At 38.2% G+C, this 26,603-nt stretch overlaps 1 protein-coding gene across 1 annotated transcript; it reads right to left on the reverse strand.

Moving 5' to 3' along the window:
• Positions 1–107: 107 nt before the first annotated feature.
• Positions 108–26,513, reverse strand: peli3 (pellino E3 ubiquitin protein ligase family member 3). Its single transcript, XM_079594977.1, has 7 exons — positions 26,162–26,513; positions 15,702–15,895; positions 12,536–12,665; positions 11,043–11,144; positions 9,233–9,454; positions 3,758–3,946; positions 108–1,972 (listed from the first exon to the last, which is right to left on the reverse strand). The coding sequence occupies exons 2-7, from the start codon at positions 15,872–15,874 to the stop codon at positions 1,355–1,357; spliced, it is 1,434 nt and encodes a 477-aa protein (XP_079451103.1). The 5' UTR covers positions 15,875–15,895; positions 26,162–26,513; the 3' UTR covers positions 108–1,354.
• Between the last annotated feature and the right edge of the window lie 90 nt (positions 26,514–26,603).

Consider the following 26,603-nt stretch of genomic DNA (forward strand, 5'->3'; position numbering starts at 1 on the left):
CATTACACACACGCACACACACACACATGGATGCTAAATTTAAACTTGTTTTCTGGCTGAGAGCTGATCGCTGGTTGATAGCTTTGTCTTTTTCCTCTTTATTTTTTCTCGCTTTCTCTCTAGCACAAAATTTTGCATAGCTGATTATGTGAGTTTCACTATCAAGAGCTTGTCTGGGTCAGATTTCACACCATAGAAGAAAGAAATAAGCATAAGCTATTTTTAGGACTCTTAAAGGGATATTCACCTAAAAATGTCTTCATTTACTCTCAGGTTGTACCAAACCCATTAGACTTTGGTTAATCTTTGAAACACAAATTAACATATTTCAAATGAAACTATATAATTTTTTTGTTTATATGTAAATAATAGCCTAAAATAAATCTGTTCGTCATATAGAGCAACCATATCTCTTCTCAAGACTTCTCAAGATTAAACTGCTTGATTCATACGGATTTGTTTTATGAAGTCTTTATGACATTTTTTGGATCTTCTAATGTTTGGTTACCTGGACTTTCAGTGCAGGGGCAGATCATATTTCATTAAAAATCACTTATTTTGTGTTTCAAAGATGAATCAAAGTCATATGGGTTTGGAATGACATGATGGGTGAGTAAATGATGACATCAATTTCAGGTTTCACATTATTCTCAAGACAGTTGTCCACTATATATGTAAAAATAAATAAAAAATAGTACAAACATGGATTTCATAAATTCTTAATTTCATTCATTCTCAAGTATATGCACTTCATGGTATTAGTGTTGCCCTCATTTTTTTCCTGATTTAACTAAAATGCTTTTTATTTCATTTCCCCCCGCATTTGCTTATTGTAATAAAGTTAAAAGGACTATAACGGTCTGAGAATTAATTGAGAAGAATGGGTCTAAACTTTAATTCAAATTTCTGGACTCACAGTAATGAGAAATTGGGGCTTTGGGAAATGTGCTTTTCCTATTTTTAATTTCTTAAATATCACAATGCAGTCTCAATGCTCCTATAATACTTTCCCCCTCCTGATATAGGGTGTGAAACGTGACCCAGATATGTTTAACCCAGTTTCTGAACGCTGACTGCAGTTGCGTTGTCAACATATTACACATTACATAAATGAAGGCTTTCCAAGAAGATATCGCATATGCAAATGTGTTCCATTCACATCTTCTTACACACAACGGTTCCATGTTTTCACCTTTTATTTCATCACTTTTATTTACACATTCTCCATCGCATAGCAAAGTATATTCCCTTTTTGTCATCCTTGCCTTTTTCACAAGCTCTTCATTTTGTGTCCATCCTCCACAGTCCAAACTCTCAGTTTCTGTAATTCAGTCTCAACATCTCACGGTTCCTCTCAGTCGACGGGCCCTTGGAAGATGAGTTTGATGTGGCCTTGTTCCCCGGTCAGCCACGTTCCACAGAAAGGACAAGCAGCGTGGAAGGCATGCGTTCCGTGCGGCAGTGGGATCTGACTCCAGCCTTGCACCGTCTTTTCCGAGCACACGTGACCGCAGGGGCAGAACGCATGTGTCGGGGGCCCCGCGTCCAGGTACAGGCCCCCTTCGCACCCGAGCCAGAGGGGCACGTAGGGACCGACCCCTCTGCACATGGGACACTCGCGATCTCCGGTCGTAGCCGGAGCCGTGCCTCCACCTCCGGTTAATGCCACCGCGGAGGATCCCGCTTTCTCCTTCCGAAACCCCCAGTTGTGGTATCCGTGCACGTGTCCGCAGTTCATATAGACCCAGGGCTGTTTCTTGTCGATGGTGGCGCGCTGTGCCAGGCTGGGGAAGGCGAGCGTGTTGAAGCCCACGGGGCACTGGGGACGGGCTGCGTTTAGTTCCTGACGTAGAGACTCCAGCTGTTTGAGAGTCGGGGTGTGACGGAGGCCGCTAGGGGTCCGCCAGAGCAGAGTGGCCCCGCAGAGATCGATGAGAGAACCATCCTGCAGCATGTTTGACTCGTTCTCTACCTGTGAGGTAAAGACACACACAGGGAAAAAAGTTGATGACAGAATGTACATCTTTGGGTGAACTGACATTTTAAGCCTGAAACTGGCACATACTGTGCCATAATATCCAACTCATTTGATCATTTGTGCCATTTAACAGATGATGGAGCCATGTTACTTCAGACACAAAGCTTTTTAAAGTCAATTGAAATAAAAAAGAGATATAAAAAATAGTATTAAAACAAGAATCAACATTGTCTTGTCTTTTCGGGGATGGCGAAAACGGATTTGAAATGTAAGAGCATTGTGGAGATGGCGATTTTATTATTTAACAGGTGAGGAAGGTATTTTATTGAAAAGATAAACTGCCATATGTCGCTCTCTAACAGAGTTCATTGTAAAGCAAGCGTTATCTATTGTGAAGGCGCATTTCATTATGGTTGTTGTAGCGCTGCGCTGGAATATATATTTTTAATGAAGTACTGTCTGTTAATGGGTAAAGCTACAGTAACGTCTTCAGCTAGTCAGTTTGAGACCCTTTCCATCTAAACTGGTTATGTCTCCGAAGTCTAGTAGTGAATGTTTTATGAGCAGTGGATAACCATATTCATCCACACAGTGCCGAAGCACAACCAAAACAATGTTCTTCTGCAAAATGCATGCAGTTTTGTTTTTTAACCACTAGAGGGCCAAAAGTTACACAGTGCACGTTTAATGTCAAACATGTCTGATTTATATAAACTTAAAGATACACTATGAAATATTTTTGGTTTAATTTTTGTTAGAAATGAACAGATCTTTACTCAAAACTCTGTTCTTGCCTTATTCAGAGTTGTCATGTTCGATGTGGTGTTAAATTGTAGTCTTACATCCTTGGGTGTTTGCTTTGTATCAGTTCAAGAAAAACAGTTCTACAGAAATCATAGATATTGAGAATTAAATTCTAATTGAATTCCTGAGTCTGATGTAGCAAACGGGACGCTAAAGTGAAATTCAAATGTGTATGTAAGAAAGCAGAACTAAAATGACGACTGACTTTTAAATGTAGAAAATCAAACTTTGACAAGATTTTCCTTTCTTGGGCTCTTTTACCTTGGATTAAGCAATGTTTCAAAATCCTTTACGTTTGAACGTTTATAGGCCATAGATAGATAGTTGAAATGCCACCCTAAGAATTTTGTAGTTGGTTTATATACACTACTGGTCAAAAGTTTGTGGTCTGAACTTTTTTTTAAAGTTTTTTTTTTTTTTAAGTCTCTACTGCTCACCAAGGCTCCACTTATTTGATCAAAATACAGTAAAAACAGTAATATTGTGAAATATAAATAATTACAATTTATTTACAATTACCGCTACAATGGTTTCTATTTGATTATATCTTAAAATGTAATTTATTCCTGTGATCAAAGCTGAATTTTCAGCATCATTACTCCAGTCTTCAGTGTCACATGATCCTCCAGAAGTCATTCTAATATGATGATTTGCTGCTCAAGAAACATTTATTACAATTATCAATGTTGAAAACAGTTATGCTGCTTCATATTTTTGTGGAATCCTTGATAATTTTTTTCAGGATTCTTTAATTAAATACAAAGTTCAGCATTTATTTGATATAGAATTTTACAGTGTCTTACAAAAGTCACTTTTGATCAATTTAATGCATCCTTGCTGAATAAAAGTATTAATTCCTTTCAAAAGAAATCTTACTGACCCCAAACTTTTGAACGGTAGTGTATGTGTCACCACAGTGTACCTTTTAAACATTTTTTCTGCCGATTCATAACTGATATTAAAGCAAATTCTCACCAGTTTTCCTCTCTGCTGGGCGGACCGTGTCTCTCGAAGGGCGAACACATTCCCACACACTGAGATTTCCCTCCACACCCCAGGAGCGGGCTCAGATACGAACTCCCCTGCTGGGTGCATTACCAGCACCCCATTGGTTGTTAGTCCATCCATCAAACCATCTGAGGTCCTCCATTTAGCAGCTCGCTCCTGGAAATCAAGCACATCACGAGGATTTCACTCATCTCTAAAGTATCGAGATGAACTCAAAACGTGTCGTGGCTTATTGTCAGATTAATAACGGTTCTGTTTGTAATATAAGTCGTGTGTTACATAATAAATCACTGACTAACCAAGCTTAGAGGATTATAATGCACAGACAGACACTGTGGGCTCTCCGTTTATAGCCACTGGCTATTACACAACACACCTACTACTTGGAGCTGCATTATAAAGTGGGAGTCTGAAATATTTATACCGACTGGAATACAGTATCCATTCTTTCTCTCTCGTTCTCTTTCCACCTCCGCAGAACAGCAGTGGGCAGAGAGCCTGTCAAGGACATTTGTATGAGGCCGAAGCCGTGTGTTGATATGTCATGCATCACTGCCGTCAACTGGACCGTTAGCGTCCTCGAGGTGTCCGCATATTTCTCAGAGTAAAAGCGAAGCGTCTTCCCTATTGAATTGGCTACTATCAAGGTCAAAGGAAATATTAAGGTCACAATTTGAAAAGGCCTGGAATGAAAGCATACAAATACTAATGGATTAAAGCAAGATATGGAAGATATTCTTACTTACTACAACCTTGTGTCATTTTTTTTTTTGTCTATACGATGAAAGTCAACAGGGTTCAGTTTTATCTTGGACCCCATTGACTTTAATTGAACGGACGACATTCTTCAAAATATCTTGTTTTGTAAGAAAGAATTGGAAAAAAATCCAAGTCCAGCCACTCAGTAGAATGCAAATGATAAAATATTCGCCTTGATGGGTGGGGATATAAGCAAACGCCTTGAACAAAGGGAGACATATTGGATCTATTCCTTGAGGGCCACTAGTCATCCAGGTCTCAATGAAGATTTTGACCTCTCACCTTTTTTGTAATTGTAGTAGGGACAGTGTATTGTTGTTTGTGAATGTTGACTAGTCTTTGAATGCAATGCCCATTTTTTTCTCATGTTGTTTAAGAACCATCTTGACTATGAATGTAGAATTATGATGGGTAACTAGCCTATTCACATCTATGGACTTTTGGGGCATATTGTGTGGAGTAGATGTTTGGTGTCACTCCTATTTTTCCACTTGGAGATCTCTTATTTTGCCTTGTATTTGTATGGTTTAACTTTTGGCATTAGACATTACCTGAACTATTGCCTCTAGTGGCCAAAAAATTGTGTTGCAAGTGCCAGAGTGGCACACCTGAAATCAATCCAACTATATATATTGCTTGATTCTGTCTGTTTGTTACCAACACCCTGATGAAGGCCAGTGGGCCGATACGCATTGGTGTTTTAATGCTTTAGCCCAAAATATAATATCCTTTTGCATCCTACTGAGTGCCTGGACTGGGATTTTTTTCCAATTCTTTCTTATGAACATTTAACCCTTTAAGCACCAGAGGATACAAGGGATACCAGCAGCGCTCCAGCTCCCCTTTGTCATATCTTGTTTTGTGTTCAAGAAGTCAAACAGATTTGGAACGACATGAGGGTGATTAGATAATGGCAGAATTTTTATTTTTGTGTGAACTGTCGCTTTGAGTCTCATACACTCACTGATCGTTTAATCAAGCGCATTAAATGTGAGTAGCGATGTGACCTGGTGGGAAATTAGTCATTTTGTTCTTAAGCATCTCAGTCTGTGACAGCGGGAAGTGTAAACCTCCATAATGTGCCTGCTGTTTGTAATGAATGATATGTCTCTTCAGAATTCAGCACTTTTTTTTTTGTATCTGCATGTTCTTGTGTTTCAATGCCTGGTGGTTGTGAGCATAGATATGTATACGTAGATGCCACATTCGACCGCTCCAGACACGTCGGCACATCGCCATCTTGGAATGGTCAGCGTGTCGTCACTAACAAGTAAGAATCAATGACGCCACAATATTGGGCGGCTTCTGGTCTTGAAACAGCCGTGATTTAAATTCCCAAAGAAATAAGATAACCTTTGACAGGTTTGTGTTTTTATAATGTATTAACTCAATATTACAGGTTTTTATACTATGGTAAATTTTTAATAGATAATCATACATTGATTCATTTTGCTGATCAAATCAATTTGATTCGATTTTCAATTTGCTCTTGAATGTTCATCGACTGGCTTTGACTGTTCCAATATGGCGGACAGCTTGCATAGGAAGGCCCATAGAAACATCCGCTAATGACTTAAAATGTCACGAGATTTCGAGGTGAAAATCTGTCTCGCGATTAGGATAGAATATGCCACCGCTACGTTTACATTACGCCTTCACTGTTGTTGTTTTGCTTTTTATAGAAATAAAAAGCATTTAATTCAGTTGTATAATGGTCGCTTCATTCCCATCCAGCACGAGCTGCAGAGTCGTACGTAGTGCAGCAGGAATCAGAGTTCACTGATCACATGACGAGAGTAAGTGACAAAACCATGGCGGAGGATTCATTGCACAACAGAGCCGGACCAAGGGCGAAAAATTATACTTTGTAGCTCCAACTCTGGAGTTCCTCACAACTTCAAGTTTGTCCACGAGATGCTATGCAAAAGTGCAAACTGTCAACAAACATTAGTCCTCATCTCAATGCACAGCGCAGCTGACTATTGCAGCTGGTTTAGTCCAAAAATGCGCAGTTCTTTTGGCAGTCGAGGTCGGATCACGTTCTCACCACAAACGAACCGCTACAGAGTTCGCTTGAAAGCACACCGTAGTACGCTAGTTTGGTCCGCTTTTGGTGCGCACCCGAGTGCGATTGCATTCACACCTGCCCAAACGAACCGCACCAAGGGGGACAACGAACTCTAGTGCGATTCAACCGAACTAAATGAGGCAGGTGTGAAAGCACCCTGACTAAAGTCTTGTTTTGTAGAATGCATGCTCAGCACTGCCGCTCCCTATTCACAGAGTACGAAAATCTAATGCAAAAGTAAAACGCGAGCGCGTATTCAAACGCAATTTCAATAACCTGCATTTTTGAAAGCGGCTCCCTGATGCATGTAAATATCTCCCAATATGAAAGCTATCTTAGGCTGGACTGTGTAGTTGTAAACATCTCTTAGCTCTGTATCATGCTTGAATAAACATTTGGTCTCTATTTTAACTTTGAATATTGATCCGCCAAAGCGTTTTTTCACGCGGCTGTCATGTTTTTTCAATTGTTTTCAATGGGAGCGCCACATTTTTTAAAACGGCATGAGTGTAACGAGGCGCTGAGCGTCTTTTTCACGCTGAAGCGCTGAACGTTAGGCATTTTTTACAGGTCGCCAAAAGTTGAAGAATGTTCAAAACGCAGTGCTCATCACTGTCACTTTTTACCCAACCGTCCAATCACAGTGGAGGAGGGGCGGGACTAATACCACACCTACCAACGGATATTCTGTATCATAGCAACGAAGCGTCTCAACTGAAAAAAAAAAACTGCGCTGCCAAAACGCTCTCAAGCGCACATAGCTAGACGTTTTCAGCTGGCTAAAAACGCTTTACACGGCCTAATGTTCTAAGGTCTGAAGAGACTCGTAAAATCATACAGGAGTTTGTATCAAATCAGTTGAGTTTGTGGCAAAACAGTGCTTGAGTATTGTTGTCTTTTACTGCATATGACAATTCACACTCAGAATTGAGAATGCAGACTATTTTTCTAGTCATGTATTTAGTCATTGAGGATTTCTTAAAAATGCTGTAAAAATCTCATCTCGTGAACTCAATCTCGTTTCTCACACCGCTACTGTATATATATATCTATGGTTGCGAGAACATGAATGATGGATGATTTTATCTGCGTTCACTGGTTGCTTCTCAATAAACAAGCAAAAACCTTTATCTGCAAAGATTACACATAGCCCAAGCTACACTGAGAATGTTTACACTGATGTTAATATCAGTCTGTGATGTAAATGCATCAATTAATGTTGTAAATATAGACCTACTGAACGTAATTAGCAGTGTTTGCTAAGGCAACAAACCTGTTTAAACAAACCCTTTGCACTAAGTAACCCAGCAAACACTGTTTGAACTATGGACAGCAATGACACTCATGCTTGTAGAGGAGAGGTGTGCTATACTTTTCTAAGCAACTCTCAACCGACAGACAACTAGAAAAATTTATATCCACTATAGAAATTCCAATAACTTTCAGGTCTTGGAAAACAACATTTTTAAATTAATATTGTAATATATTTATTAACATTTTAATAAAACAAAATTGTATTTAGATATTTCAGGTGGTTTCTTCTGACTGGCAACCACATGTACAGATACAAACTCTTACAATTTTTCAGGACAATGTTAGAATTGGGTTAAAATGTATTCATTTTATTTAACAATACATCCGCCTTTAACATTGTTACAAGTGATATATCAATTAAAAAAAGTTATTCAAAAGGTTATTGTACAAGATATCCATTATAAGATATCCACTAAAATTATTTATATTTTTTAAATTTTCCTCACATTCTGTGAACTGAAGTGACTAAGTAAGTGTTTACACTTGTAATTCAGTTCTCTTGGTTCTTTTACTACCAAAAAGAGATGCGGGAATTCATTCGGCACAACCGTGTCAGTGCATTATGGGTATTTTGTAGCTGTTGAGTGTACATCGTTTGTACACTCGTTATTGCGGTGCACAATAGGATTCAATGAGTGCACACGATAATTTCCACTATGGTTTCGGACACCACTATACAAATGGCTATCCTCTGAAATATTTCCCTATTTAAGGGTATAGGGGGCGATTTCGGATAAAGTACATGTATGCTTGATCATTCTATCCCTTTTAAGGTCACATATTGTGACATCACATCCTGTTTTTGGTTCGTTTAGATGTCTTTGGTTCCGTGGGTCTCGACTCGGTCCGCTTGTTTGGTGCACACCAGGGTTCGGATGGCGGCGTTCACACATTCAAATGAACCGCACTAAAAGAGCAATCACACCAGAGTTCGTTTTCACCAAACCTGCCAAGTGTGAACACACCCTAATTCTCATTGCCTATTAAAGGCATAGTTCACCCAAAAATGAAAATTCTGCCATCATTTCCGAAGATGAAAGAAAGCCTTACAGGTTCGGAACGACATGATGGTGAGTAAATGATGACAGAATTTTCATTTGTGGGTGAATTATCCCCTTAAGGCAACACAAACAGACTTCAACATGCAAAACAGTAGGAAAATAATGAGTCCTCATCGTCTGTGTGACTTTCTTTGATATCAGTGTAAATAATCATATTGAGCTGAGTTGTCTTCTATACTTTGGCAAAGATTCTGCATTAGAAATCGTGGTTATGACTCAGTAGGCCGTGTTATGACTCACCCCAAGGAAGATGTTTTTGGAAGAGTCAAAGCCCGCTGCATATATTCGCGCCGTGTACGGAGCACTGCGCTCACACATGATGCGGCAGGCGTAGCGGGAGATGGTGCTCTGGGCCGACTGTCCTCCCTCTCCGTTTGCGCCCCCCTGCCCTTGTCCTCCAGTGCCACTGCCTGCTGTGTCTGTCACCACGAAGTCTATCATGCTCTCTGTGGAACGGCCGATCTAAAGACACATTGACAAGAAGAGTAAGTCAAATATTAAAGGATTCGTCTCATTATTTACTTACCCATATGCTTTTCTTTCGTTCATGGAACACACAAAAAAAAGTTTCATAATGTTCTGGTTTCTCTTTTCCGTGCATTTTAAATAACTACTTTTATGATGTGTTGAAGCTTGAAAGCATCCCCATTCACTGTCATTTCCTGGAAAATAACAACACGCACTACTAGGTATGCACAGTATATACACTACCGTTGCAAGGATTTTTTGTTTTGAGAGATATTATTCAGAAACATTTTTTGTTGCCATCACAGTAATAAGTTACATCTGAACATATTTAAATATGTGACCCTGGACCACAAAACCAGTCACATGGGTCAATTTTATGAAATTGAGATTTATACACCATCTGAAAGCTGAATAAATAAGCTTTCCATTGATGTATGGTTAGGAGAATATTTGGCCGAGATACAACTATTTGAAAATCTGGAAGCTGAGGGTGCAAAAAAATCTAAATATTGAGAAAATCGCCTTTAAAGTTGTCCACTTATTTTCGTGATATTGTTGCATTCACTCACAAAAAGAATTTTTTATATATTTACGGTAGGAAATTTTTGGCATAAAATAAACATTTTGACCGATAATTTTGACCAATACAATGTATTGTTATACAAATATACCCGTGCGACATATGACTGGTTTTGTGATCCAGGGACACATATATAATATTTCATAATATTACCGTTTCTGTATTTTTTATCAAATAAATGTAGACTTGGTGAGTATCGTAGTAAATTTAAATTATTTACTAATGCATTATTTAAATCAAAAGTTGTATCTGTTAATATTATTTAATGGACCTGCTGAGCTAACATGAACTAACATTAACAAAGAATAATAAATACTGTAACAATTGTGTTGCTCGTTGGTTAATGTATTAACCAGTGTTAACTACCAAGACCTTTCTGTTAAGTTATTGCTATCAATTATATTAATGTCCATGTTCATTTTCTCCTATTTTCACTCTTTGATTTCTGACACCTTAATGCTTACTTAAATTTAATTAGTATTATTGCTAATTAATAACAGTGTTAAACATAATCTTCAGCAAATTTCAAATGAACATCAATCTTTCATACAGTAAGGTATCTACAATATTGATTTTATTTTTTGGTCTTCATTTTTAAGAAAAATTAAAAATTAAAATATTGACTATTATTGTTCTCACTGTATCAGTCGTAACAAAATGACTGGTTTATTATCAGCCTGATTTTTTAATACTGATGCATCACTAACCAATACATTATTAAAAATGGCTTCTTTTCCGTGTCTCTAATAAAGGAAGAAAGAAAGTAATTCAGATTTGGAATGACATGATGGTGAATAAATGGTGACGAAATGTCAATTTTTGGATGAACATTTGTTTTTAAAAAAACGAAGACGTACGTCATTGAGGCCAAATATATAGGAAGGTAAAGACATCCACCACTAAGACAGTATTAAGTTAGTTTAAATATATTTGTAGACATGAACTCAATAACTGGATGTGAGCAGGCAGTTGATGTGAAATGAAAGATCCTCTTTTGCTCACCTGGAACATGTCGGTGTTGGGGTCGTGTGTATACTCCACTATAACAGAATGACTCCGGGACAGTGTGTAGGAGATGCTGTGTTGGCTTTTGTTGCTTAGAGCCTACACACACACACACACACACACACACACACACACACACACAAACAAACAACTCTTTGACTAATGGCCTTTGTTGCATTATGCATACTTTAACAAGTCAGAGGAACATAAGGTACTTTCAGGTTCCCTAACCTTATGCAATAGATTAGCAAAACACTCGGTTGGATGCAATGTTATGCAATGACTCTTACAGCATTTTGTGGGTGAGTTAAGAGGACACTTATGCTGGAGCAGATTTTACATCTTTCGGAAGCCATAAAAAATTCTAATAAAAAAAAAAGTTTTTCTATGAGATATAGATATAGTGTTAGTATTAATACATTAAAGTGCCCCTATTATGCTTTTTCGGATATAACCTTTTATGCAGTGTGTAATATCACTGTTTGTGAATGTAAAAGGTCTGTTTTAAATATCAAAGTATAAATGGAGTTATTGTCTTCTGAAACGAGCCGTCAGTAATTCCAGTCTAACTTCCTGTACGAACCTACGTAGGTTTGGAACAGATTTGCATGGTCTTCATTGCCCGTGTACAAAAAATACTTTCACCCTCAAACGCTGAAGCGGTAGCTGATGAAGCCTGGAAGAGTGTGGTTCATGTTGAGCGTCATGAACCAATCAGAGGAGAGAAGACCAATCACAACAGACGGCCATCTGACCAATCAGAGCAGAGTAGACCAATCACAACAGACTGAGCCGTCTGACCAATCAGAGCAGAGTAGACCAATCACAACAGACTGAGCCGTCTGACCAATCAGAGCAGAGTAGACCAATCACAACAGACTGGGCCATCTGACCAATCAGAGCACAGTAGACCAAACACAACAGACTGGGTCATCTGATCAATCAGAGCAGAGTAGACCAATCACAACAGACTGGGCCATCTGACCAATCAGAGCAGAGTAGACCAAACACAACAGACTGGGTCATCTGATCAATCAGAGCAGAGTAGACCAATCACAACAGACTGAGCCGTCTGACCAATCAGAGCAGAGTAGACCAATCACAACAGACTGGGTCATCTGATCAATCAGAGCAGAGTAGACCAATCACAACAGACTGAGCCATCTGACCAATCAGAGCAGAGTAGACCAATCACAACAGACTGGGCCGTCTCACCAATCAGAGAAGAGTAGGCTCTTGGAATTGAGGAGTTTAGAGAGACTTGATCCTTGATTGAATCATTTCGGACACTGAGAAAAGAGATGATGCTGCAATGTATATTATGTGTTTGTTTTTTGTCCTTGGATGCATGTAAACCTATTGTAAGAGACCTTCAAAACTAAATTAGGAGCCTCTAAAATAGCATAATAGGGGGCAATTTAACTTTAAACACTTTTATATTTTTATAACCAGACATAGAAATAGGAAGGACTTTATGCAAAAGCTTTTACCTTGGACACCAGAGGTGTGGAGACATTGTGGATGACATCAGGTTTGACGCCGTTGGCTTTGGGCCGTTTGTAAAGGGCCAGCCGACTCCTCCTGCGGCCCTTGTCCCCGCTAGCTAGTGAACCATTATGCCTGCGGGTAGCAAAACCACAATAGTACAATATAAGCTTTGCAAATGCTTTGAACAGTAAAAAATGAATTAATGAAAACACATTTGAATGCTTAATTTAGAAGCAGCACTCTGTCTGATTCTGATAGATCTGACAGATTGAGGACAGACTGTTGTCTTGGGGATGACAACAACAAAAAACTACGCATGGACGACTTGTTTTCACTTAAGAGCATTGGCGTGTACTTAAAAATAATTAAATGGCATTAATCTATCTCTCCGTCGATACTATGACAGGAGTCATGAGCCGTCCACAAAATGGCTGATGCAGGCCTTTGAGAGTCTGTCAATGAGGAGGCGAAGCCATCTTATAATTCATCTAGACAACGATCAATAGTCCAGACACTTAAATGAGCTCTCTATATCTCCTTTCATCTCACTGGGAGGCAGTGTTAATTTTTACAGGTTTTTTTTTTTCTTCAGCTGTAGTATCTTGTGATTAGGGATACACGATATATTGGCCACCATATTGGTATCGGCCGATATATGTTAATTTTTAACGTTCACCGCTATCGGTAAGAAAATTTGGCCGATATATTAAAGCCGATAAATAATGGATTATTTCCTTCAGCTGAGACACTTTAGATGCGCACTGTTCGCCAAGATGGTTTTGAATGGCTTGAAATATGATTTAAATCACTTCAAAAAGGAAAATAAGGTAAAGTCATATAGGCTACATACAATTATAATGAGAACATTATAATTGTGTGCTTTGGGTCATGGCTTTTAATGGTAAAATGTTTGTTTTTTTATAAATCAGGCTCTCAAAAATTATAAAGAATTTGTATTTTGATTTATCGCCAATATATCGGTTATCGGCTTTCAAATACAAAGGGTTATCGGACAAAATGTTCATATCGGTGTATCCCTACTTGTGATGATATTGTCTTTTAAATTTTGCTAATTTTTTGTCTATTCTACCCTTACTGAAATATAATATTTAGGGCCAGATTTACTAACAGCTTGCACCAGCAAACCCTCTTATGCCGTTAAAAAACTACTGTCAGGATTTACTAAAGACACGCAGTGAGAAATTAGCGCTGAAAAGGCACGGATAGTGTTATTTTTGCAGCTGACCTTATTGCATATGCATTTGTAGGAGTTTCCTACAAAATTTTCAGAGGTAACATTTATGGGAGGAGAGTAATTAAATTAATCAAGCAAGGTGATTTACTAAGGTTTGCACTAGACAATTTGCTTGTATTTGTGCCCAAAAAAGCATTGTCTTAAACCAGACACTAATTACTGCTCTTGTAAGATTGCGTTGGTCATTATGGAAATGATCCGGCTGCGTCTGTGTTCTTTCATTTGCACGTCGTCACGGGCAGAACTTTCCACTCCCGTCGGTGCTTTTCTGGAATTGCGTTCTCGCGCTAATTTGCCCAAGGCTGAGTTTCCCAAAAGCAAAATGTATTCCTGTGAGGCAAAGCTGATCATTACTCCAGTCTTCAGCGTCACATGATCCTTCAGAAATCATTCTAATATGCCGATTTGCTGCTCAAGAAACATTTCTTATTATCATCACAGTCTGTCAACAAACATTTTTGTCAAATTTTGTCAATACAAACACCACTATGTGCTTTCTCTTTCCCACTTCTAGTAGCTCAAGGGTTAAACCTTCTTCCCCTTCCTTGCACTGGAAGCATTCACTGCTCTGCTCCACGGCTGTGTGATTTGAATGACATCTTTGTTGGCAGTCAAATGAAGTGTTTTGCATCCGCAGCTGAAATCTAAAGATAAGGCAGGAAAACCGGCTGCAGGTACACCAGGGGAACCAATTGGCCCGGATGACGCGGCGTTCATTCATCCGCGAGAAAAGATGTTAATTGAAGTCATATTTATTTGAGGGTAATTTTACCCTTGAACTCCCACTGAACTCCTGCATTCAGCAAAACGCTGGCTGAGTGGAGGAGCTGTAATTTAGATAAATGGACTTGAGGAATCTGAGACGGTGTCGTACAGTTCTAACTCGTGTGGGTACAGTTAGACCTCAGTGATGTTGCTGATGTCAACGCTTTCATTTAATCAGAACTAAATATGTTCAGACACAATCCATTAAATGCTTAATCTGCAACATCTCTTTGGAATCATTTTATGATTTCCTTTTATTCGCAGCAATGCATATTCTGGACTCAACAAACTGTGGTGTAATATTAATCATTTTGATGAATTACCATTTTAATGCACTTACAATGGATATCTAACGCAAGAGAGTACAGAGAGTTGAGATGGTTTTTTTATTTTATAAAACGAATCCATAAATTGAAAAAATGTATTACTCGTCTAAACCATCGTCTTTGTTTAAGGTGATTTAACTTCATCGCCAACTTTTCCTTTATCCTTCAGCATATCATCAAAGTTACAGGGTTTAGCAGCTTTACATAATCATGATGTAATAATGGATATAACTTAGTTATATAGGTTAGTAGTCAATTCTATGTTAACATGCACAATGTTTAGGTGTCGTGGCTCTACTGTTTGTATGTGCATTTTAATATATTTTTTTATAATTAGACTTTACTTCCTGTCCTACTGTAAAGGCTACAACAATGTTTGCTTAAAAAAAAACAAGTCGAAACGAGTTGAAATTATTTTCTGTGGTAAATGACATCATGTCTGTATGACTTTCTCTTTTTATTGTGAAGATACTTTGCTACATTGAACCCATTTACTTAGAGCAGCAAATCAGCATATCAGAATGATTTATGAAAGATCATGTGACACTGAAGACTGGAGTAATGATGCGGATAATTCAGCTTTGCATCACAGGAAATAGAAAACAGTTATTTTAAATTGTACTAATATTTCATAATATTGTTTTTTTGTATCAAATAAATGCAGCCTAGGTGAGCCTATACTTTTATATATATATATATATATATATATATATATATATATAGAGAGAGAGAGAGAGAGAGATATATAGATAGCTTAACCTTAATTTCATCCTTTTGATATTACAATGAATCCCTCAGGGGTTGCTGTGGACTTTGTCTTACCCCAGTACTATCAGCTCCCCGTACTTGATTGGCTCCTTGTCCTCAGGGCAGAGAGCATCATGGGACTGAGATCCTGATCCCAGAGGAGGAGACGGCTGGTTTTTGTTGCATGATGGGCGCAGCTCCAGGGACGGAGGAGGGCAAAGAGCTTCGGAGCTCCCTTCCAAAACCATATCCACAAGAACAACACGCAGCTATGAGAGAGAGAGAGAGAGAGCGAAGGGAAGAATGAGATCATTGTTCATATTTGCTTTTCTCACAGTGAAATGACAACTTTATCTAATAAGCGCAATAGGGAGAGGGAAATGGAAAAGCGGCATGATTATTATCTGCTTCCCGACCCTTCCCCCACACCAGTTACTTCACCTGTAACAAACAATAACAGGCGTATCATGGATCAGCTGTTATGTATTTATGTAACGGCAGATCCTGTGAGAACAGCCTGAGATAGTGTGGCTGTCTCTGCAGTGTTTTGAAGTCAACAAGCAGCCAACCATCAATCGACAACCTGTCGCAAACAGGAGATTTAACCAATCCCAGGAGAGTAACAACCTCTCTGCAAACACACAGTCAAGTGCTCCAGTGCAAAGGACTTTATTGTTGTTTTTCATATAGACTTGGAAACACAGTCACAGCAGTGGCAGTGGCATTTCAATGGTTCGATACTGACTGTTGGACAAATTGGTGTGGTCATTACTTTAAGTGCCTAATGTGTGTCATTTGGGGGGAAACATTGATATCTATCTATCTATCTATCTATCTATCTATCTATCTATCTATCTATCTATCTATCTATCTATCTATCTATCTATCTATCTATCTATCTATCTATCTATCTATCTATCTATCTATCTATCTATCTATCTATCTATCTATCTGTCTGTCTGTCTGTCTGTCTGCCCGATGCCCATTAGGGGTGTAACTGTTCAAATTTCTCACGTTTCGGTTTTTATCACAGTTTTAGGGTCTCGGTTTCAGTACGGTTTGGTATGTGCTATGTTCAGCGAAAAAGACTACTGTCAAAAAATGATAATAACAATTCAGTTTCTCATCTCTCCGACAGCGATTTGACACACAAACCGCCTCTCCTCACTCGCTCTTTTCATTTGCTCCGGATGAATATTTTTGGTTTTACAGAGCTTTCATTTTCATTGTGGGATTGCATGTATTGTGCATAATTTTACACATTCCCGCAGATTTTGTGCTCACGCCCAAAGTGCGCACATATAAAGCCGCCTCTCAGTACAAAATCTTGTTATTTTTTGCAGCTTATTGCACTTAAACAGTCAAATACACACAAAATAATGTCAATGTCTTGACCAGTATTCATGTAATCCATTCAGTTATGTTTAAAGTGAACGTAAACAGTTGAGAAAGAAAACGCTTGTGTAACAGTATAATGGATTCGTGCATCAGGTTTTAAAGTGACAGCAGCCTAATATTCCTGCTGCCAAATTATGAGATAATATAAAAAATATCTAAATGCCGTTTTTTTCCCCATTGTATCAATATCCAGCGCGACAGTTCAGTTAACAGTCAAAAAGTGTGAGATAAGACCTAGCTAAACTAAAGAATTAATATTTGACAGCTGTTTTACGATAGAAATGTTAAAGGGGTGGTATAATGCCTTTTTCACAAAATGTAAAGTAAGTCTTTGATGTCCCCAGGGTGTGTATGTGAAGTTTTACTTCAAAATACCCCACAGATATGTTTACATAGCATGTTAAAGTTGTCACATTTTGAGGGTGAGCAAAAACACACCGTTTTGTGTCTGTCCCTTTAAATGCAAATGAGCTGCTGCTCCCGGCACTTGGGGCGGAGCTTCAACAGCTTGTGTACTTTTGCCTCACACAGACATGCACTGAAAATTTCAATGTTTATGTTCAAACCGGAGTCAGACAATAATGGAGAGACTCAAGAAGAAGTGACAACATGTAGAAGCAACAGGACATTTCTGAATGGTTAGTTGATGAATTTGTGTAGCTTATGTGTGGTTATCTTCTAGTCATTGATTAGCATATTCTTTCATGATAATCTATAAATCGTGTTCCGGGGGCGGGGTTTATGTAAATTTTAGGGTTGGTGATGTCACTAACCCAGGAGGAATGTTGTGTAGTCCCTACCAGCCGTTTGTTGTAGGCCTTAAAAAACGATTTCTTTAAAAACAAATATCTTCCTTTGCTTTGAACTTTGTAACTTTGCAGATGTTGTTTATGCTCAAACAGCAACATTACACACTAACTAAAGTTTAAAAAAAAGTAAAATATTAAATAATTTCCGTGAATCATGCAATGTAACTCGTAGCTGTCAATCAATGTGATGAGATGAAACAATAACAAAGCCATTTCATCATATTAAGCAATTTGATGCCAATTTGCTTGTCTAAGGGGCGGTTTACACAACACCGTTTTCAAGTAAAAACGTTAAAATTGTATGCGTTTTGTCCGTTCGTTTACATGAGAACGGCGTTTTGGATGCCTGAAAACGCAAACTTTTGAAAACGGGGATGACGTCATGCACAAACCTATTACATGTTTAGTCTATAGTGTTTCATCGCCATCTAATGGCCTGGCGGCAGAATACAGCGTTTTTAGTCGTTTTCGTGGATCTGTGTGAATGGGGATCGTTTTGAGAATGGTGTCGTCTGTACGTGGAAACCTCAAAGGAAGAAATTGTAAAGTAAACATACCCTACGAAAATGTTTCATAAAAACATAAATATCAGTTGAACTTGACCCTGTTCAGGATAAGGATCTACTATCTAATTTCTATTACTGTCACAGTTTTCGTCTGCACCTGTCTGTCTTAGTCTGCACTACACTTCCCAGAATCCCTTGTGTCTTCACACCTGAACTCACTCCCTCAATCATCCACCTGTTCATCGTCCTCATTATCTGTGTCACCTGTCTTCACCTTGTTACTGTTCGTTTGTATCTGTATTTAGTTTGCTTCTGTTCAGTCTGTCCTTGTATATGTTACCCTTCTGCCTGTACCAGTTTTGTATAAGTTTATTATAGTAAAAGCTTTGTGCCTCTGCCTTTCTTCACCCGCACCAAACCCGTGACAATTACTTTGTCTGGAAAAATTGTGATATGAAGCTTCCTCACTGTAGCACTAAAAATAAAATAAAAAAAATGCAATTTTATTGACTTTTATTTTTTTAATTATAAACATTTTGCAGTGCAGTTTGTTTTTTAGCAGAACTGTATGTGTAATGTTTAACTAAATTACCAATATAAAACTATTATGTTAAACCTTTGCAGTGCAAAAAACATTTACAGCAACTGGTTATATGTCCATTTCCTTCTTCCAGGGTCCCTTATGCAGCAAATGAATCCAAACTGAGTGCAAATCACAGGAATCACACTGGTTTCAAGATGACGGACAGCACAGATGAGCCAATCTCTGCGCTATTATGGCACTGCATGACCGTGGGTGTGCAATGGTGAGAGGTGGACTGGAGGATGAGGGGGCGAGCAAGGGAGAGGGAGGGAAATTGAGAGAGGACAAAAATAGAAATAGCATGGTGGTGCAGGTGATGAAGGGGAGAGGAGCAGGGATGGAGAAGGGTATGTAGAGGTGTACTACGTATATAGTGCTTACAAAATAGCAGATTGTAGATAACAGAAGATTACTAGAGATGAACAAGCACTGTTACTAAGAGATTGCGTGTGTGTGTGTGTGTGTGCGCTTAGGTTTGGCAGGGTGATGGATTGCCTGTTCTGTGCCACGCAATTTCTAATCAGCCCACAACCTGGGGGAGGAAAGAGTGAACGAGAGAAATATAGGAAAGAAGATGAACAGGAATGCAGGTGAAGACGCGCCATTATGAGAACGAGATCTTTCCAGACACAACAACTTTAGCGCATAGTGCATGGCGGTAATAAAATGACAAGCTCTAACTGTTCTCTACACATCATTGAGCCGCTTATTAATAATTCATTTACTTCTAGTGCCTTTATTAAAAGACTCAAGTCCCATAGTGCAGGTACTTCACCTTCTTTATTCCCTTCATCTACCCTTCTCAGATCACCACATCCTTCATTCGGTCTGATTTGATGTCTTACTGTATCATCACCCATCACCTTCTCTCCTCATTCCCACAATGCTCTGCAGCGGGGTGAGCGAGTGTGGTGTGTGAGACCGTGTGTATGAGCGCGAGCGGGGTAGACAGAGAGCGAGTCTGCCTCATCCGTCTATATCAGGAGCCAGATGAAGTGGGTTCTAAATATACACGCACAAGGAAATGATCTCACGAATAACTTATGAGGCTTACTCGAGTCCAGACTTGCCAAACTCAATTTGTCAAAATCTATATCTGCTTTTCAGCAGATCATTAGCTATTTCGCCGCTTTGTTGGAGTGGCGTTTTTTTTTGTGAAATACACATCTTGAATACTCGTAGGGCTGCAAAAATTTCTGTCTGCATTGTTATTCTGTCTGCAAACAATAGTATTTCTGTTATGCTTTTACACATTTGAGATTCTGCTGTAAAGTGAATTTGTATAGGTAGAAGAATGTTTTATCTGGAGGAGTCAGTTGAAGTGATCTCATAAATCCAATGATATACAATGATGTGTCAACACTTTATTGTTTATGATTGCACAGCTCTCTGGAGTACCGGTACTTGCTTCTGATTGGTCAATTGCACCAATTTATGGTCAAACATATTTGTATAACAAGCAATTTCCACAGGTTTGAAATCTCTCAGTGGTCTCTTTGTTCTACACACAATAAAAGTAATATTGTTTATTTAATTGTAGTAAAAAGTGGAAACCTACAATTGTTACTACTTCTAACGGATCAAACCCTTTAGTTTTATTGGTGTAATCTAATTTATTTAGGTGGTTTAGTGATGCTAAATAATATTTTTGACTTAAATAAAATCTTGAAATTTAGATGTTCCCACATAAAACATTTTTAGGTTAAGTATGTACAATCATTATGCTATTATTGCAAAATAAATTCAAGATGGTATGTCCCGATTACCCTGTCACGTTTTTTTTTTGTAATAATGACTGTACATTAACCCTTACTTGAGGTTTATAGTTATAATAGATATTAGATATTGTTTAAAATGTCTGCTGAGTGACTGTCCATCATTGTAACCCTGTATATTGTATATTTATATACACTATCATTCAAATGTCTTGGGTCAGTATAATTTTAAAATGTTTTTGAAATAAGGGGGCATTTACACGACACCTATTTCAACTAAACACTTTTTATGTGTTTTGGCCGTTCATTTACACGACAGCGGCATCTTGGTTGCCTGAAAATAGGATTAAAAGAGCAATTGTTGAAAAACATATCGTTATCATCTCGTCATCATTTAGACTACAAAAACATGAATTTGGGAAAGAGATGACGTCATGCACATTACGTTTTCAGTCTATAGTCGCGGAGTGTTTCTTTACAAAGTGACATCGCCAACTACTGGCCTGGCATGAATAATACAGCATTTCTATTTGTTTTCGAAGATCGGTGTGAACGAGATCGTTTTGACAACGTTGTCCTCTGTAAAAGCAAAAAACGCAAAGTTTTCAGTACATCTTAGTCGTGTAAATGTACCCTAAGTCTCTAATGCTCATTTATTATATAAAAAATATAGTGAAACAATAATATTGTGAATTATTTTTAACAATTTAAAACTGGTTTTAAACCATTTAAAACAACAAAGCTGAATTTTCAGCATCATTACTCCCGTCTTCAGTGTCGTTTAACCCTTCAGATATCAAATGCCAATTGTCAGGTTTAGTTCTCGTGTCTGTTCTTGTGTATAGCTAGTTCCTGTGTTCTTTGTTCCCTTGGTTTCCTCTGCTATTTTGTTTTGTTTCTCACGAAACACTTCCCCTAATGTGTGTGCACTAAATTGGATGGGTTAAATGCAGAGGACAAATCCCTCACCTTCCCAATGTACTTAAGCCTGCGTTTTCAATTCAGTTTTGTCAGTTCTTGTCTTTGCGTATTGTAAAAGCTGTTGTTTATTGGCTGTTGATTTTCTTCTTTGTTTTATTAAAGTAATTTCACTGCATTTATATGCAAATCTCCTCTCCCTAGCCTGACTACCCATAACACTAATTTGGTGCTCAATTAACATTTCGTATTATTGCCAATGTTGAAAACAGTTGTGCTGCTTAAACTGCCCCTATTAAGCTAATTTAAAGGTTCCTAATTTTGTTTAGAAGATCTCATACAACAGGGTTACATGCATTAAAAGTCAAAAAGCACTTTAGTTTCCTCATAATACACATTACCACATTTTTCAAAGATTCTCAAACGACTCGTCTGAAGATTCAGTCTCTCTAAATCCCTCCTTTCCACAAGCTACTTTGCTCTGATTGGTCAGACAGCCCAGTCTGTTGTGATTGGTCTACTGCTCACAGCGTGTGCAGGAAACGAAACGTCCACTACCATCACTGAACTTCAGCTCCGGAGACTTTCTAAATACTCAGTGATTATACACACTTTAAAGATGGCGCCGATTTTACCATATCAATCCGAGCGCGAGTCCGGTGATGAAACATTGGAAGAACTATTTATTCAACCCGAACCTCCATCGATGTCTATCAACAAACCGATGTGTATATTTCTAATTTATTGCGCTGCACATGCGGGAACTGTATCAATATCCGTGCATACGTTAGCCCAGCACTAACGTGAATGACTGATGTAACATTAAAGTTTGAAAAACAAATCTTGCTCCATCCTTTAATCATTACTCATAGTTAAAACAATGGACAATCTGCATAAATAGACAGTTTTAGGTAATAGTGGCCCACAGTTGCTTAGCAGAAGTGTTTCAGTAAGACCGTAATAACGTGAGTTAGTCGGTTAGCTGGAGACCATCACAATATAAAACACAAAACGACGTGTTTTGAACACCCGGTAGAAATTATATACATCAATAATTGATCGTACTTACAGGTTTCTGGGATTCTGAGAAGCAAGTTGGTCCAAATAAAGTGGGTAATGTCCCATCATTATTGGATAAGCATTTTGTAAATCCCATTTATATTGTTTAAAATCGTCAGAAGATTATACTACTGTTGTATCACTGTGGTCATTTTCACCACTGAATCTTCACATCTGTATCCTTTATAACACTTTACAAAGAGAATTTGCAGAAAAACAGCATCTTCTCGACACGAACCAGCTACAGTGTTCGAGGTCGAGTCAAAGTAGATTCAAAGTAGAATAAACAATGTTGTTCACGAGCAGCCAATGAAAACCATAGGTGAGCATTATGCAAATGTGTTACATTGTTACGCATGTAAGTCACGAAAGAAAGACTGGAATTACTGATGAAAAACCGATGACTCGTTTCGGCAGTTCAGAATCGATTCGCACTTTGATCTTTAAAACTTTGCAGACCGTTTGCTTTACATTCACAAACAGCTATTACACATTGCATGAAATGTAATAGCTGAAAAAGCATAATATGGGCACTTTAATATTTTTGTGGAAACCGTAACTGCTCGAAATAACTGACCCCAGACTTTTGCATGCTAGTGTATGTTTTAATTTTAATATTTGCGTCTTGTGACATTCTCTCTTGTACTGCGCAATTGCATTTTCCAAGATAAACAAATCAGACAAAAACGTTATGTATTTCCTATCTTTGAGTGCTTTTCTTGTAAATCGTTAGGGTGAATAAATATAGAAGTATATGGAACCTTGTATGCACACACAGTACACTATGTTCTACATGAGCACCATGTTGTCTTTTTGCGCTTGTCTTTTAACAGAATAACAGCATTTATTTGTTCTGGTGAGCTGAATAGACTGCAGTCTGCACCATTACAACAGTGGTGCATGCATATTGCATAATTAATGCGAAAACACCATCTATAACAGTGTTGCTCACTATACAATATAATGTCATTATCTCAGCGGCAGCTTGTTGAATGGATGTCATCATGGCTGTTGTCTTTTGCAGTGTGTGTGTGTGTGTGTGTGTGTGTGTGTGTGTGTGTGTGTGTGTGTGTGTGTGTGTGTGCGTGCGTGTGCGTGCGTGTGTGTATGTGCGTGTGTGCGACTCATGATGGAGTGAGTGTCCTACAGTGCTGTCTGACCCCGCTGCTCCTGTCTGGACGAGCGGTTGAAAGAGCTGCAGCCACCGAAGGGAGGGAACGAGAGAAAGAGCGAGAACACGTTGACATCGTCTCCCCGTTTGAGGTATCGTGATTGTGAAACATGATAGTGACCTTCAGAGCAGGGACCTCCGCAGAAGCTCTATCATTTACACCCTTCCTGTTCTAACAGCACATCAGCATTCACAGGTGCACGTCAGCAAAACGGTATATGGGTCACCTATGTGACATTGCAAAGGCGTTAGTTTATGATTCAAATCAAGAATAATGAAGGTTTTTTTCAACAATTACAAACAATTCCAGTTTCAAGGGGCATTACTATAAAGCAGATAAAGACAATCTGTGAGTGTGAAGTAATAATAAACAATCACTACAGATGAATGAAAATGAATATTTTACAAATGTGTCAACTTCAAACATTATAGAGCTGATAATCCTATTACAAAAGCATTACTGTACACTAAAAACAACAGACATGTAAACCCACACCTCAACAACACAAGCAAACTTCATTGCACTTTCCCAACCTCATAACATCACTTTCTAAAAATCCATACAAAGAGTCTGGGGGATTGATGGGGATTTTAAGAAGTATTAAGAAATAACTAGATTTAGAAATGATGTTCTATTCGGTTAAATGAGCACGCATCCCTCTCAAACTAATGATAATTGAGAAATGTCTCATCTCAGACAGGGTTCACAATGGGAAAAACAAAAATCGTTTTCTTAATCGTCATGTTTGTCTCGTTTTCCTTAAAACAAAACGGATCTACTTGACATTCAAAATAACAAGATATGTCACTGAAAACTCATCTCCTTTTCTAGTAAATGTGTAGTGTATTGTTTTAAAGATGTTTGCTGGATAGTATACACATCAAAGAACGAAGGAGACATCTCAATCAAAGCATCTTTTTAAACGAATGTTCAATATGTTGTGTCAGACGATAAGTAAATGGGAAAGGTTTATGAGATCAGATTGATTAGTCACCAGAAAAGCATGTATTCTGATCTGAACATGAACAAATTACTGTAGCTTTACCTGAAGGTTTATGAGACAAACAGATTGTTTATTATTTGAAAAATGTATTTATGCTGTTCTTAGCAGAATGTCTAGCTATTTATTGCTTTATCTATTGTTTTATTGGCCATTCAAAGTTGTAAACACTAGCAAATCTAGCCCAGCAATTTATTAACTAAAATGAACAAAACCATACTATGAATGAATTATAACAACGATTTAAAAAAATACATTCTTCATTTTTAATGTTTACTCAACATTCTGTGATGTTACTTATGTATAGATTTACAACAGGCCCTTCATTTTTCACTATCTGTACAATAATCTCTAACATTTATAGAACAGATAATAAAAAATATATATAAATTGCACAACAATGTGGTTAAGCTATACATCCCAGAATGTTGAGTGAACATTAAAAACAAATATTTTATTATTATTATAATTAATTAATTGGATGGTTTGTTAATTTTAGTTAAATAATTGCTGAGCTATCTTGCTTACAACTTCTTTGAATGACAAACAAAACAATAGAAAAAGCAACAGTGAGACATCAGAAACTATAAGCAGGATTATGTAATTGCATTGCTCGTATTCGAGACAGCATGACCCGTGGACCAGCCCGTGCTCTCACACGACAGATTGCAGCGGATTGCGTCTCTGAAGCCAAAGATTCGAATTCTACAATCCGAATTATAGTTCGATGTCTAATTCGAATTTCACGACGTAGCCTAATCATAGGCCTACTGATTCACCCCGGGAAACACACACGCACGCGAGACGTTTACCCTACTATAGATGAAATGTGAAGGTCTGGCTATACTTTTTTAATAATGATTAATTTATAAGGTGTCACCTTGATGTAAGTGTCACACTTGCATTACTCCCATTTAAATTTTTAATCCATGGGTAAAGACTGTTTTTAAAAATGCATGTTACATGGACAGATTACTAGACCTATTTGTTATTCATCAGATTCATCACTGCATTTGTATCCCACTAGAACTGAGATGCTCTTATTTATACCGAGCCATTTCACAGCTGCCTATATGAGGCCTGGGAAGTACACAAGGGATTCCGCAGAAAATAAATACATTATTGATTTATTTTATTATAAATAGGCTAGAATAATGTAATTATAATTCGTATAATTTAAATAAAACACTTTCAATAAAAAATCATTACATTCGTTATTGATTTGCTTAGAAATAAAATAATAACCAACTACAGAAGAACGCACGCATCTAGACATAGACACTGAAATAACGAGAAGACTGTTTGAGTGATCAAATTAAAAGAGGAAAATATTTTGGTGCCAAAACAAGGGGGGGAAAACTATCCGAATACGCACCTGATGATGTTATAGACCCCTGCCTTGAATATCCTTGGCTTGTCAATCCCCGTGTGGCCGTAAAACTGGGCGTCGTGCTGTTAATTCATCACTCGCGGTGTTAAACTGGATGGCACGCGCATCACGTCGTGTGGTTTGCATTGCCACACTCCGTTGTCATCAGTTACACGGAAACCAGCGCGGATCTTAATCCAGGAGAAGAGTGTTTTCAGTCTAGTCCAGACACTCCGTTGTCACGCCCATCTCATCTCTTCCTCGCAGTTCTCTCTGTCGGTAAAGAAATCCGAGGAAGGGTTTTGCCCTCGCCCACATCATGCGCCTCGGGTGCCACGACACGCCTAAGCCCCGCCTCCGGAAGCGAATTAACGAATCCTAATATGGTAGGAGGCTTATTAATATTCACGAGCAGAACCTTCGCCATTGGACTGTTAAAGCGCAACGT

This window comes from Phoxinus phoxinus (genome assembly GCF_949152265.1).
Source record: "Phoxinus phoxinus genome assembly, chromosome: 2".
NCBI lineage: Eukaryota > Metazoa > Chordata > Actinopteri > Cypriniformes > Leuciscidae > Phoxinus > Phoxinus phoxinus.